Source organism: Chelonoidis abingdonii, chromosome 9 (genome assembly GCF_003597395.2).
Source record: "Chelonoidis abingdonii isolate Lonesome George chromosome 9, CheloAbing_2.0, whole genome shotgun sequence".
NCBI lineage: Eukaryota > Metazoa > Chordata > Testudines > Testudinidae > Chelonoidis > Chelonoidis abingdonii.
Genome location: NC_133777.1, coordinates 19,263,377 through 19,279,369, shown reverse-complemented (window position 1 = coordinate 19,279,369; position 15,993 = coordinate 19,263,377). Strand labels below are relative to the sequence as shown.

Below are 15,993 nucleotides of genomic sequence, written 5' to 3'. Positions count from 1 at the left end.
TGCTGTGGTGTAAAGGTTTATTTACTTTTGATCTTTTGTATGATAAGCCTGCATTCTCCCTACAAGGGATAAATATCCTACAACGATGTGTAAAATGAGGTAGGTAAATATAGGCGATGAATGTATTTGCATCTGTTGCAGCACATAAATCGAAAGATTCCTCAGTAGATAAATATAGTTGGAGTGGTCTGTACCTTTTTTTAACTCTACCCAGCGCTTGCCTTTCGTTACTTGAACAGTTTTATGTATGTTTAACTCTGAGTCTAACTCTACATGTCAGCTCCCCAAAATGGATTTTCAATGATAAAAGAGCATTTTCTTCCTTTTGCTGCCCTGGTTTTGGCAGCACTTTATGTGATGACTCTGAAGATACAGGCCTAGTTGAGAGAGGGAGGAGGTAGGTTAACAGTGTGGCTCCAGCTACTGGAGACTGTTATGTGTTTATAAAGTGGAAATACTACAGGCCTCTTCTGTGAATGGAAATGCTGCAGTCCTTGAGCTGGTAATGGCTGATGTAGTACGTCTGAAATTGGTGGAAGAAGGAATTGATATCACAGCTTACTGTTTTAGCTGCAAACTACAGCAGTTGCCATCTTTAAAAGTTGCAATTTACCAAGTTACCACAATTACTTTTTATTTTAAATGCAGAGTGTAGCTGGTATCTCAGCTACCACCCTTGGCAAGTGCTGACTTCATATGTCTTGATGGGGGACATGCTGCTGATCTTTTGAGGTCTCCTAAGCAGACCAGCTAGCCACATCTTTTAGTCACTGTGACCACTTCAGAAAAAGAAATCAGGGTAGAGTAATGCAGGTGGATTAAACGTCTGTTGCCATTAGGTTTTGTAAAAGGCTGAAATTGTAGCACTAGATGGTGAGCATGAATTGTGTCTAACCGAAGGACTAAATGTCATAATTTTGTTCTCTTGTCAACTTGAATATCTGACAGACTGTGCCCTGGAATTGTGGAAATGTTTTCTTCTCTGCTTTGGTCACAGTTGTCATGTGTATAATACTTTCAAAATCTTTTCTCATAATCCAAGCTCTTTAAGAATGTACAAGGTAATTAGTGTGCAATAGGCGTTAAACAAAACGTAAGCCTATTTTTAAAGACGATTCTCTTTTTGAAATACTGTAGTGCGTTGTGCATATATGTAAATCACTTTTATCTTTATACAATATTTATTTCTAACTGTCCAGCATTCATTGAAGGGAAAGGTTCGTACGTCTGTTGAATAATTGACAATACTGAAATTGGAAGATATCTGTAAGCATGTGTAGTGGTCCCTTGCTCTCAAATGGGGGAGGGAGACCACTCTGCTTCACTACAAGCAGACAGTAAGTCACAGTTTATAGGGGAAACACCGCCCCTCTGGGAGGGGCAGAGCCACAGGCACCCCTTCTGGCTAGGGCCAACAGTAATTAACAGTCTCTAAGGGAGCTTCAGGTCCCTGGGCAGGGCACACTAGACAAAGCAGTCTGGGGTCTGGCGTTCCGGCTCCAGTGGACAGCAGACGAACACAGGCCTCTTGAGCCTCAGGTGGGGACGATGCCAGTCCAGATGTGGGGTGGCAGCGGGTAGGGGGACATGAGCCCACCCAACTCCAACACCTCCCAGGCCAGGGCCCTAACAGTGGCAAAGTGTTCCGCCCCTGAGTCAGCCTGGATCCACCTGCAACACACTGACTCTCACTCTCCAGCAGCAGAACCATACCAGATTATGGTTCCCCTGGGCTACTTCCTACTACAGTCTGGGTGTAGGGCTCTGCAGTCCAAAGGTCCTCTGTCTCCTTGGGGGTACTCAGCCACCGGCAGTCCCCACAGCTCCTAGGGGCATTCGTCTGACAATGGTCCTGGTAGCTCCTCAGGGCTCTCTTCTGTCTCCTCCAGCTGCAGGGCACAATTCCACTCGGGGGCCTAGTTCAGGATCCTGTTTGAGCTGTCTGCTCCCTCCGATGCTTCAGCGCCAACTGAGTGCCGGGGCTCTCCTTTAATACTTCCTGTCCTACCCTGTGACTTCCGGTGAGGGGGCAGGGCGGAGTGGATTTAGTTCTGCCTACCAGGGGGAGTGTAGTGGTCCCTCATGCTGCTGCTCCGAGGGATGCCACTCTGCCTCACTACAGCATGGAGAGCAAAGTTTCTTATAAAATATTCAGCTGGTGAAACATTGGAGTTGATTGTGCTATATGTTTGGTCTTACAGAAAAGTCACTCTGCTCACATTTCTGTGTTTGTATAAATATTCGTCATTTGAAAATTATATAAACAGACCTGAAGCTAGCTTTGTATGTTTTTTTTGTTGAGGTGAGGTGCATATTTATTAGAAAAACTCAGTTGACTGAGCATTTTTATATATCGTTGTACCTGTTTGTTCTGTCTGGCGGCAGAAGGCTAATTTTTAAAATTGGATATAATTTAAGACTTCAGAGACTCATGTGGCTTTCTCCAGTAGTCTGTGACTAGTTTTAGTTTCCTCCCTGTGCATGTTAATAGTATACAACAGAGCCTTGAGAGTGTGGGCCCAATTCTGCAAATTGCTGAGGCCTTAGCTCCCATTGGCCTCAGTGAGAGCAGAGAGCACTGAGCAGTCTGAGGTCCTAGTACTTCACGCACAGAATTGGGCTCTGTGAACAAGCTCGGAATTTGGAGGTGGGGGGAGGGGGCGAGGCAAGGGTAGCACATACAATCACAAATGAATTCTGTGAATCCATTTAACAATTGAAATTTAGTTGTTAAGGTGCTTGTATGTTATGTAGTACAGGGCTCTCAAAAGTTGGCAACCTGAGGACCCCCTTTTTGATTGAAAATTTTGCATGGATCCCCAAGAACCCCGCTCAGCTCCAGACCCCACCCCCACTCCACCTCTTCCTGCCCCTGCTCTTCCCTGCCTCTTTCTGCCCCCTCCCTCCCAGTGCCTCCTACATGCCGCAGAACAGCTCTTCTGCAGCGTTTAGGGGACACTGGGAGGAAGGAGGAGGAGTTGATCATCGGGGCTGGCAGACCCCCCGGAGTAGTTTGAGAAACCCTGATATAGTAGCAAGTTATCCACCCATTGTAACAGTCCCTGGGTGCTTTATATAATTCATAATGCATCATCTGCTCTCTCAGCCTAGAATGGTTTTGAATTTAATACTAAATATGAAAAAATGTTTTTAGGGCTACTAATTTCATCAATACTCAAATGTTTATATTGTGTTCTAGACTTCTCTCTACAAATCAAGCGCTTGATAGCAGGAGACCTTGTTAGCTGCCTAATGCAGAACTTCCACTTATAAGTTAGGCTAAGATTTTTATCATGGACATTTTTTAGTAGAAGTCACAGGTCACAGGCAATAAAGAAAAATTCACAGAAGCTGTGACCTGTCTGTGACTTTTTTTATTAAAAATATCCATGAGAAAATCGGAAGGGACAGGGCATCAGCAGAGTGGCTGGGATGTCTGGAGCCCCCACAACCCCATGTGGGCTCAGAGCTCTAGGGTCCCCCTGCCAGCAGCAGCGAATAGGAGCTGCAGAATCCCTTTCCCCAGCAGTGGGAGCACTGCTGGAATCCCTCTTGCCCGTGCTCTTCCACTCCCCCCTCTTGCTGCATCTGGGAGCTGCAGCGGTCCCCCTGAGCACCCTGCGGCCCACTGCCTCAGGTGGTGGGGGAACCTTAGAGCTCCCTGTCACTGTGGGAGGCAGCAGGACCCTGCAGCTGCCAGAGCTGAAGTCACAGAGGTCTTTGGAAGTCACGGTGACTTCTGCGACCTCCGTGACAAAACCGTGGTCTTACTTATAAGTAGACTGCACAGATATACAGAAAATCTAATACTTTCCATATGCTTCCTTGAGTCAGTTTAAAACTGCCCTTTTTCCAGGAGGGCAGAGTGCTTCAACTGCTTGCAAGTAGCATTGCTTTTGATCTGGCAAAGTGCTAGAAGTGTTTAATACTTGGGAACTGTCGAGTTCCTTATCCCTCCTCCAAATGCTGTCTGTTTCATACATAAATATGCTATTTTATATTTTTCTGTCTGTGTGCTGCTTAACAGTATTAATTTTTCCTGTGTTAACTTCAATAGATCAACCCCACCACCACCATCCCAAAGGTTAGATGCTCAGTCTTTTGAAAGGGAGAAGAAATGCAGTTCTGTTTCATGCTACTTTGTTGTAACATTTTTAGAATTCAATTTAATGGAAAAGTTAGTGAAACGAACATGAGAAATATTAATCCTGAAAAAATTCAACTTCCGTATTTTTTACATCATCTCTGTAATGGTGACAGATGACTTTGTAGGTGAAAGTGCATGAGCTGCTCTAATTTTTTAATACACGTAACCGTAATATAAAATATTATATTAGTTACATGTGCCAGGGGAGTGGCTGACTGCATTCTTGATATGCTGATGCTTGTGTGTGTAGGGGAGGAATTAAGGAGGGGAGTGTATAAGGGAGTGTATAATCTCCTCTTGAATCTTCACTGAATCCACAGTATTGCCTTTGAAATACTTCCAGGATTCCTTTTTAACTTAGTCCAATCACTGATTTTTTTTTAAACTAACCAAGGGTTAATATTACACTTGATAGAAAACCCAAACTAGGAATCTGGTGCTGACTTTGTGATGAGTCAGAGGGTGGAGACCAGCGTAATTCCAATTGTGATATTTCTATTTGGAATTTGCATATGTGGTGTACGAGAGAACTTTCTTCATGGGTAACTTAATTTTCTCTGACCAATTGCCCTCTTTCATTCCTCAGCCTTGGGCTTTTTGGGGGCACAAAACCATATTCTAATGTGGTTCTCATTCTAAGAAGCCAGCCCTTCTTGTTTTCACAGACTTAATGAAAGTCTGCTAGCTACTGGAGGGCTGTGTGTGTATGCAAGTCAGAATAGTTGATTTTAAAATGGCCATCCTCCAGTGGCTGCCTTAGTTTGGAAGGAGTTGATGGGTTTCAGACCACATCACCTAAATCACCATCACAAGCTGGATTGAGCAATACCCTTGTGGATAGTCTTAGAGACTGAACTCTCAGCCCTCTAAGGGCAAGTGGCTAGATGTCAGGATTCTGTGCTGCTGGCCAGTGCTGTATGTCTTGTTGATAAAGATCTACAGTCTTTAGGGCAATCAGTTTTGGCACCTTTTGCAAACGCTGCAACTGCTTAAACATACACTTTCTCCTTGTTTCAATTAAATTTGCCTAATTTTTAAAATGTTTTTAAAAAATGGAATTGTGGTGCTTAAATGCTTCAACCATTCCATTGTAGGTTTTCCCTACAGCTCCACCCCATGACCAGACAGCTACCTAATGCTTAGACAGTCTTCTCCTAGTTACTGAGAAATAAAATATAAGGTTCTGCTTGGTTATTTACAGCAGGGGTTCTCAACCTTTCTTTGAGACCTCCCAACATGCTGTACAAATTTCATGGCCCACTTGTGCTACATTCGCTATTTTTCTTCATATAAAAGCCAGGGTTAGCATTAGTGGATAGCAAGCAGGGCAATTGCCTGGGATCCCATGCCACAGGGCCCCACGAAGCTAAGTTGCTCAGGCTTCAGCTTCAGCATCCAGTCTTGCGCTTCAGCCCCATGTGGTGGGGCTTTGGTTTTCTGCCCTGGGCCCAAGCAAGTCTAATGCCAGCCCTGTTTGGCAGACCCCTAAAATATGCATGCGGCACCCCCGCCAGGGAGCCCCGGATCCCTGGTTGAGAACCACTCGTCTAGAGGTGTGTGTTGTGAAGTTCATGTAACTTCTTGATATTGTGCAAGTGTATTTTGCATTTGTCTGCATCACTGAAATAGGATAATGCTATTGTGCTCCATTCCAGTAAACCATTGGCATCCTTGATGTTGTGCTGTACCCTGTGAAAAAATAACTTGCTTCAGGAAGGATGTTTAGGTTAGGAAAGGAAGATATAGTGGTGCTGAGGAATTCTTATAATAAAATTGTAAATTTCATAAGGATAAAAGTAGTATTTTTTTTAATTGTTTCAAAAGGTTCTATTTACATGACTGACATCTTTCTCTCTTCTTTCCTTTAGAATCCCTGCCCAGAGTCTAGTGCTTCCTTCCTTTCCAAAATTACATTCTGGTGGATTACAGGGTAAGAGAATAAGTCATTGTATAATGCAGCTATCAAGTGTCAACTTATTGTGCTTTCAGAAGATACTCAAGGCTCTCCTGACCTGTGGAGAGTTTTACGATTGTTCAATAGACACTACAGGAAACTGATAGGTGGATAATTACTTTTATTTTCTGATGACAGGTCTCTTCAATTTCTTAAATTCTGCTGGGGTTGCATATCTAGCCTCATAAACATATGTCATTAAATGATGCATTTTAATGTTTGATGCATTGGAGTGGTGGAATGGAAACAAACTTCTAGTATCTGTGTCATTTTGAGTGTTGGAAGATTATGGACTAATCTTCTTTTAAAAAATTTCTCCTGGTTATCTGTAGTTGCTTCATTTACTTATCTTCAACTGTGCTTCCTTGTATTGTGATCAAATCCACTTTCTCAAGCTTCATGGTATCACTATTTGGATGGGAGAGCACTAAAAGCATTATAGGTGATTAAGCAGGTGGTAACTTCTTTCTTAATCAGGACTTGGCCAGTGTCTCAGCATGGTCTTTAGGTAAAAGTATTGCTCTTCAGGTAAGAGAAAAATGAATTCCATTGTTCAGTTTGAGTTTTAATTGCATTGCTAAATTCCAAGTGGGATAATTTTCATTCTGCTTCCTAAATTCTCCTGCAGTTTCACTTAAGCATTATATTGCTATTTATCCTAATTTTTCGTGCATTGTTAAATAAATTACTGCATCTCACTCCTCAGCTGACTGCATTTTGGGGATGGATAAACAGTTCTCTGTGTTATGAAATTAAATATACAGGGTATAACTTGCTTTGGCACTCTCTCTAAAGGATGCTGATGCTGATTCTTTCCAATATAGGTTGATGATTCAGGGATATCGGCGACCATTGGAAGCTAAAGACTTGTGGTCATTAAACAAAGATGACACATCTGGGGAGGTAGTGCAAGGTTTGGCTAAGTACTGGGAGAAGGAGTGTGCAAATACAAATAAGTAAGTTCAGTTATGCTAACAGTTATTAATACAAAGTGGTAGCTAATAGAATATAGGAAACTTGGATGGCATTGGTCAAGATCCATTTTAGTCAGGAAACTTTGCTTGAAATTTCATTTATGTCAAAACTGAATACAAAGGGGAAACTGTTTTTTAATTTTATATGTAAAATAATACATGAGTGAAAGTAAAATAAACCATTAACAGTGAGAAATAGTAGTGAAGTATAACTAATTGATTACACATTATGCTAGTGTGCTTTTATCCAGTTGGTTAATTCCACTTGTTGTGCATATTATTATGAACATGTTCCAGAAGTCCGTGACAATCAAAGTTATCATAAAGGACCTAATGAATCCACTTGTCCATTAATGCCTCAAGGATACAAGTGGCTAAAATCTGAGATTTGGTTCTTACCTAGACAAATTTCCATAAGCTCATTAGATGCTTTATTGAATAAGGATCGAGTATGGACCTCAGGATTTGCCCTCAGGTGCATAGACACCTGAGGAGCAACCTTGTGAGTGTGTGTGTGAGAGAAGAGGGGTTTTTTTGTTTTGTTTTTGTTTGTTTGTTTCTCAGCTTGCAAATGGACTACAACCTTTGCAGTATTCTATTTTGAATAATTTTCAACCAATGTTCATTTTGTCTACAAATTTTTCTCATGCCTACGTCATCACGGCATACTGAAGTGACTGGCCAGTGAAGGAAAAAACTCTAAATTCATATGTTGTTCTCAATTTAGTTAGGTGTATGACAGGGGTGCTGGAATAGTTTGTATAGTGGTGGTTCTGAGAGCAATTGAACCAAACTCTAAACAGTGGAAACCACTTCAAGCCAGGAGGTGCAACAGCACTCCTGTTTCCAGCACCCATGGTAGATAGTATATACAGAAACATAGTTTTGCATACAGCCTGTTCTCAAATACTGGGAAACATGGTTTGGCATACACCAGATGCATCAATTTAACCATGGTTTCGTTCTACTCATTAGGGATGATTTAGCATAATTGTTTCTTAGGTTATAAACCCTTAAGAACAGGGACTGTATTTACTAACTCTGTATATTGTCTAGCACAGTAGGACCATAATCTTGACTAGGATCTAAGGCTGCTACAGTAATATAAATAATAAATTCATGTTTGACTTGGCAACTCACATATACTTGTACACCTGAGTATTCGATAGCTATAGGATGTGGTTTTTAGGAACATTTGTCCCAAGAAAAAAAAAAACTAGGCTTCTGAAGTGCTGCTCAGTTAACCAGAGGCTAGTAGCGTCTGATAAACAGATCCTTCCATAACGTTGTGAAACACTGGGTTACCAGTCTCAAAAGTGGCTGGTAAACTACCATCTCTGACGCAGGGACGCTTGAAGCTACTGAAAGGAATGATGGCAAATATCATGATGACTGCAAATCCCTGTGGTGGTGAGTATGTAAGGGCTTGTCTGCATTACCCGCTGGATTGATGGGCAGTGATCGATTCAGCGAGGATTGATTTATCGCATCTAGTTTAGACGCGATAAATCGACTGCAAAGCGCTCTCCCGTTGACTCTGGTACTCCCCCAGGGTGGAGGCGGAGTCGACGGGAGATCGTCAGCCATCGTCCGACCGCTGAGAAGATACCGCAGTAAGTAGATCTAAGCACGTCGACCTCAGCTACATTATTCACGTAGCTGAAGTTGTGTAACTTAGATCGATTCCTCCCTCCCTTCTTCCCTATCCCCTGCCCCCACAGTGTAGGCTAGGCCTAAGGCTATGTCTACGCTCATTGTGACGTGTAGAGTACATGCACAGTTACATGCTGCAGTGGAAAGGCTCCAGCTGTGGGGAGCTGCCAGAGCATTTCCCTGCTTACCTTCCTGCTGCTGGAGCCTTTCTCTGCTGTCTCCCTTGCTAGAGCCTTTCCCCATTGCTGGAGTCTTTCACTGCAGTGGGAAAGGCTCCAGCAACAGGACATTATGCTGCTAAAAATAAAATGTTAGACATCGGAGGCATGGCTTGGGCAAATAGATAGTATGTGTAGGGTATATACCTTGGGATTGAGCTGTGTGGGGCACTCTACTCTTCTGTATCCATCTAAGTTACACCTCACTACACTGCTATTTAAACCTGCGATAGCTGGGCATGCAGTGTTTGTACTCTGGATGTCGCAGTAAGTGTAGACATATCCTAAGCTACTTTTTCTTGGCAACTGGAGTAGACTTCTCATTTTAAGACTCTGCATTCTTATGTTGAATTTTACAGAAGAGTCACCGTCATTAATTTTAAATAGTTGTCAGTGCGATTCAGTAGAATCTCCTAACGATTTAAAGAAATGTTTCTTTATTATTATTGTAGGCAAGCCATAAAAATGGTGTATTCACCCAAAAAGCAAACGAAATCAAGCAACTCAAATGGCGATGTGACAGAAGAAGTTGAAGCTTTGATTGTAAAACCATCTCAAAGGAACTCTGCCCCTTCTCTGTTGAAAGTGTTGTATAAAACCTTTGGACCGTACTTCCTCATGAGCTTCCTGTTTAAAGCCTGTCATGATCTTATGATGTTTTCTGGCCCGGAAATCTTAAAGTAAGACTTCCTTTAATGCCTTCTTCAGTTTCTCTGTTTATACAAAATACCTGGGTAGATCTCTTTGATTCCTTCTCGCTATTATCATCCGGCTACTCTTCCTTTAGCTGAGACAGCTGACAAGTTGCTTCCTTTTGCACTAGTGTTTCCATGCAAATGACTTTGCTTCACTGGTTTCCAAATTGGGATCTAGGATTCCAATTCCATTCTGATGCTCTGAGAGTGACCTTTTTAACACTAGGAAGGTCAGACAATGGAAGTTCAGATGAAGCAAGAAACTTGATTCATCTAAGCTAATGTTAATCTGTAACAGTTCATGGGATCACAGAGAAGGTCTAAAGGCTCCTGAAGCAAAAAGTAATCCTTAAAATCAGTAGCTGAAGCAATGGAAGGGTGAGGGGAAAAGGGATGCTCGTATAACATAAGGGAAGAAGTGGAACACTAAGTGGAAATCAGGGCCAGCTCCAGACCACAGTGCGCCAAGCGCATGCTTGGGGCGGCACGCCGTGGGGGGCTCTCTGCCGCTTGCCGGGAGGGTGGCAGGCAGCTCCGGTGGACCTCCCGCAGGCATTTCTGCGGATGGTCCGCTGGTCCCGTGGCTCTGGTGGACCTGCCACAGGCGTAGCTGCGGACGGTCCGCTGGTCCCGCGGGACCTGCGGGCGGTCCGCAGCTATGCCTGTGGGAGGACCACCGGAGCCGCAGGACTGGCAAGCGGCAGAGTGCCCCCCGCAGCGTGCCGCTGTGCTTGGGGCGGCAAAATTGCTAGAGCCAGCCCTGGTGGAAATGATATACCTTTTAGTTTCAATGGTGATGGAAACAATTCTGAGGCAGTAGTTCTGAGTCAGTGCTGTATTCTGCTCATTCTCTTTTTAGATAGCCATGTGCCTTACTAGTGATCACTTCTAATATAGGTCATCTTGGATGTACTGACAGAAATTTCTGAGAAGGTTTGGTAATTCAGTATTCCAGATTATAGCTAGGGACACTCGGGAATGGGGTCCCCCATCCTGGTGGGATAGGGAGGCGGTGTGAGGTGGGGGAGTTCGGGGGACCTCTCCAGTTACAAAATCTGGGTAAAAATCTTGTGACTTAACTGAGGCCACACTCTAGTGTTCCTGTGTGTTTGCTATTACCAGTTTGTTGCGTTTTGTTGGGATATTGTGTGACCAATACGTCTGGAATAATCTAGTCCTTGTTTGGAAATTTGATCAGCTCTGACAGTGTGCATTAACCTTGCTAAATCCTCTCTTTGCAGGTTGTTAATTAACTTTGTGAATGATAAAGATGCCCCAAATTGGCAAGGCTATCTGTACACAGGGCTTCTGTTTGCATGTGCCTGTCTGCAGACTCTGATTCTCCACCAGTACTTCCATATTTGCTTTGTTACTGGAATGAGGCTTAAGACAGCTGTCATTGGTGCAGTCTATCGCAAGGTATGCATGTTTGAAATGTTATATCATCACCAGAGTAATGGTACCTCTGAAAATTGGGGCGGGGGAGCGGCAATAAAATCTTAGTGATGAACTTGAGTAAATTTACATAATTTTAACTAGTTGGTACGCTTTGTCCAGGCTGGTATCTAATGGTAAACAGAATGTCAGAGACCTCATCCTTCGGCCCACAGCTGTAAATTAAAGATACTTTCAGTTAAGAAGCTGCTTTTTATTGATCATGTACAACAAAATCCCAACCCATTTCACACCTTATCTTGGAATGGGAACTAAACTTCCATCTGCACAGAAGTGGGACAGACGTCAGTAAAATGAGAGGATTATTAGCAACCAAGCAGGCAACAGTCTGCACAACCTCAGCCTGAAACAACCTGGAACTATTTAAAAAAGCTTTAGACTAGCTGCTCTGCAGGTGGTGAGGCAGGAAAACATATGACAAGAAGCCAGCACTCAACCCCCGGCACTAAAACCAAACAAACCCCAAACAAAAACAACTTGCTCATGTTTTTAATCCTGATTAAAACTGTGTATTCAGTATACAGTGCTTTTTAGGCATGCAGGGGAAAAAAAGCAGTACTGTATGTAAGAGAAGCATTGCCTGTGACCACAAATTAAACTACAGAAAAAACTGTTCATGCTGCAGTACGAAATAAAGGCAAATTATGAAGTTGTTTTGCCTACTATTGTCCAGTATCTTCCTTTTTATCTACACACAGGCATTGGTTATCACAAATTCTGCAAGAAAGACGTCTACTGTTGGGGAAATTGTAAATCTAATGTCTGTGGATGCTCAGAGGTTCATGGACTTGACTACGTATATAAACATGATTTGGTCTGCGCCTCTGCAAGTTATATTAGCATTGTATTTATTATGGCAGGTAATTATGTCATGCTTGTTTTCCTGTTTAATTATGGTAGGTGAATGCAGCTAGTGGCCAGGTGTTTTCCTCTGAAGTTCAAGACTATAGATAGCTAATGTCAAACCATTGGAGAGTATAGAGCAGGGGAGAGTGAGAGTGCGCTACTGCATGGAGAACCGTTTAGGGCAGTATGCTGCCACTGTGATGGAAGAGAGGGAGGCAGAGGACTCTCAATTGCAAATCTAGCCCAAGCCTCCTCAAGTACCATGCTGGGACAAAGGCTTCTCTTACCCATTCCTTGTGTAGAAAGTTGGTGTCCTGTCAACAGCCCTTCCTCCACTCAGCAGTCTTGGGCCCCAGTGGCTGGCCAGCCAAGCAACCCCATGTGAATTTGGGTGTCCTGTGCTTCCAGAGCACCTAGTTAACTGCTGGGACTCTGCTTACCCTGTGTCACTTGGTGGAGAAGTGGGTAGATGAAGGATCTCTTTGTTTGATTCATCATCCCAGCACCCATCATGCTGGGATAATGCCTGCTGTTTCTAGTCCAGGCACTTATCAGAAGGGCAGCCCCGGTTCTACTTTCAGTCAGGAAGCTAAGGCAGAATCTTAGAAACTCATCCCCCTATATTCTACTTTGAAAGAATAGCACCAACAAAAAGCTGAGGGGCATATGGGGAAGGAGTTTGCATTTTAGCTTTGAAGAAGCAAAGATCATAATTATCTGCATATGTCCTTAGTCAGAAAAGGAGGGAGGAGAGGGATAGAAAAATTATATATACACATGGGGTTTACGCTACATAGAATGCTTTGATATAAGATCTTTAAAGGTGTGTGCTAACATTTTCTAATTAACAAGTGTGTGTGTTTATAAATGGTGGTGTGTGTTTTTTTTTGTGTTTTTGTGTTTTTTTTTCCTGTTTAGAATTTAGGTCCTTCTGTTCTAGCCGGTGTGGCAGTCATGATCCTTTTGGTTCCAGTAAATGCTGTGATGGCAATGAAGACAAAAACATATCAAGTATGACACTTCATGTTTGTTTGTATGTGTATACGCTTTAAGACATGTTACTATTTTACTGTTCTCTGTGATCCATTCAATATGGAAGTTTATGCTTACTATTCAAATTCTTGTCCTTTGTGCAAGGGTGTTTTTTATAATGGGCATGTGCTGCCTGACAGGAGCCTTCCCACCAGTGACTAGCAAAACTAATGCACAAAACTCTTCCAAAATAAAAATGCACCAGTGTCCTGCAAAGTTGTGTTGCAGTGTGTTTTGTTTTTTTTTAAGTCACATCTGAAATGCCTGAGATGATGGATAAAATACGTGCTGTTAAGTGTTTAAACTGGCTTTTACCTGACTCTTCTAAGAAATGTGTACACCAGAGTGTTTGGATCAAGTGTATTACTGAATTTGAGACACCTACAAGCATCCCAAAGTTAAACTTAACAGCATTACAGTAGACTACTTTTCTTATGTTAATGTCAGTCTGTTAACAAACCTCTTAGAATACCCACAGAACTCCTTGACTCTCTCAGTTTTGGTTTTCAGACTAATCAGGTCAAAGAATACAAATCCATTTGATTATGTTTGTTTGTTTTTCTGTGAACTATAGTTTGAAAATTTAAGCCTAGAATACAAAATAGCTGAGATTTCCCAGGTATCAGAGTCTGGTTACTGTGGGTAAATGTTAACCCTTAAAAGGGACCATTGCATTGAATCATATGATCCTGCTGCCACCCAAATAAAGCGAATCTCCTTTGAATTTTGCACTTTCATAGTGCATTCATCCAAGCCTCTTCAAGTGCCCCATTTCACTGATGAAGCTTTCTCACATTCCTTTGAGGAATAGTAGCTAGGTATTTTCCCCATTGTATAGAGGTCCTTTATAATGAAGGTAATACCTGTATAATGTACGTATAAATAAGGCACAGGTGTGATATGTGACTGGCCCGAGGTGACATAGTATGAGTCGGTGGCAGAGCTGAGATTAGAACTCAGAATTCCTGACTGTTTTATACTGAATCACACTCCATCCATGCCTAGAACTGTACATCCTTTCAAAGGTTCTTTCCCTTAATTTGGAAAGGCCTCAAGGAGGAAGGAGCCTTCTGGAGTGAACATATAAATGTAACCTCATGGTGTAGCTGGGAGAAAAATGCTCAGAAGTTTAAGTAACAAGAAGGGAAGGTAGGTTTGTTCCTGCTGCTGACTGGAAGACATGAGCTATGAGCCCACAGGAGTCTGAACAGAATGAAAAGTGTGTGGGGTGGCCAAGGGCTAGATACAAATTGTATATCATTGGTGCTCAAGGGTATAATGGGGTTACTTTTTTAAACTGCATTTTGTACATAAACGCATAGACTTTTTAAGGCCAGTAAGGACCATCGAGTCCCTAAATTCTACAAAGATGTCTCCCTTTATTTGTGTGAAATTGTTTTTTTGCCTTTCCTCAAAACCACCCCTAATTAGTTAGAATGTTGAATTCTGCAGTTCCGTATTTGTTGGTAAGGCGGCACTTTTGTTGTTCGCTTGCATTTGTAAGTGGTCTTTCCCCATAATAATTCACCAACACAAAATATATAGTTAAGAAATTTGTATGGGCTAAATCGGCTTATTCAAACGGTTTTGTAGACATGCCAAATATTGTGCTATGCTAATGACCTGTTCCTTTGTAATGGGATTTTAGGTAGCCCATATGAAGAGCAAAGACAACAGAATTAAGCTGATGAATGAAATTCTCAATGGGATTAAAGTGCTGAAACTTTATGCTTGGGAATTAGCCTTCAAAGAGAAAGTATTAGGGATCAGACAGGAAGAGCTGAAAGTGCTTAAAAAGTCTGCTTAACTTGCAGCAGTGTCTACGTTCACTTGGGTGTGCGCTCCTTTTCTGGTAAGTAAAACAGGTTTGAAGTAGTGCTTTGCTGGGTGGTAGAAGCCCAAAGAAACAGTGAGAGTGAAGTCCTGCTTTCCTACTAGTTACTGTATTGGTCTTTCACTGTTCAGAGAACTCAGTCTTGTAAACAGAACTCTATTCACAGCAACATGTAGTTCAACTGTCAACTTTTCAGCACTTTTAGAAAAACTATTTCTCTACACTTCTCTTTATTTTTATTTTTTTTAAAAAATTAACAACCTCCTCCAAGTTAAACATTTCCTGACTTTAAGGTAGTGACTTGGTTAGTTCTTAGGCTTTCATTTTCACCAATATTACAAATGTTGTTGAAACTTAAAAGGAGTAAATAGTAATTTGGTCACAAACTGGAACAAAATGCCCTCCAGGAGGTCATTATTATATAAAGATTACCTAGGAAGCACCTCTTAGGACTTCCCTTTACATTAACATTTATACTTTTTTGTAATTTTTCTGGAAAAAAATTACATTATAGAAGTGCATGCTACACAGATTCTCAAGTGAGAGCATTGATCAAAATGAATATTATGCATTTCCACGCACACCACATACTAGTCCTACATCGTTGTGTGTGGATGCCTCTTTTCTCCCACCCACACTGGTAAAGCTGATTTGGTGGAAGAGGGCTGTTCTGTAGCTTGGGATCATTCTAACTTTTAAAAAGATTTTGTTCCTCATTTAAATATTGTCTCTGACTATTTGTGGCTGGTTTGAATTTACACGGAAGAGAGGAAACAAATTGTATTAAAATTGCTTGTGGCCCTAATAGAACAAAGCTCAGTTGTTATCGTCATCTGGAAGAAGCAAACAAACCTTGCCTACATTAGGGTAAAATATGTATGTTCCCTTTGAAGGTATTTGTGTTCTTTCCATTCATGGATTCCTTCCCTCCAAGTGCTGTTCATGTTTACATGACATTATAGGTATGAGAAAAGGCAGAAGAAGCAGGGTCCTGTGTAGGAATTGTCAGAAGCATTCTTTACTGAATCTTTTTTCTAAAAAAAGGATGAGATGGCTTTTTAAAAAGTTGATTTACTAGGTTCCAAAATACAGCTCCTCAGAGGGATTTTCCTTATTTCAGTTTAGCTCTGTTGAAGCCAAGATGATTGATTTCCGTAGCCAACTCCCTAAACGCCCGTGTGTTAT

The 15,993-nt window shown here is 42.0% G+C and overlaps 1 protein-coding gene across 1 annotated transcript in view; it reads left to right on the top strand.

Annotated features, from left to right (window-relative positions):
* Positions 1 to 15,993, top strand: part of LOC116830835 (ATP binding cassette subfamily C member 1 (ABCC1 blood group)) — a 100,084-nt gene that overhangs the window by 45,963 nt on the left and 38,128 nt on the right. The window contains 7 exon segments of the mRNA XM_032790481.2: positions 6,016 to 6,077; positions 6,926 to 7,057; positions 9,399 to 9,626; positions 10,883 to 11,060; positions 11,795 to 11,956; positions 12,861 to 12,953; positions 14,623 to 14,826. Of these exon segments, the coding sequence (XP_032646372.1) occupies positions 6,016 to 6,077; positions 6,926 to 7,057; positions 9,399 to 9,626; positions 10,883 to 11,060; positions 11,795 to 11,956; positions 12,861 to 12,953; positions 14,623 to 14,826 (1,059 nt within the window).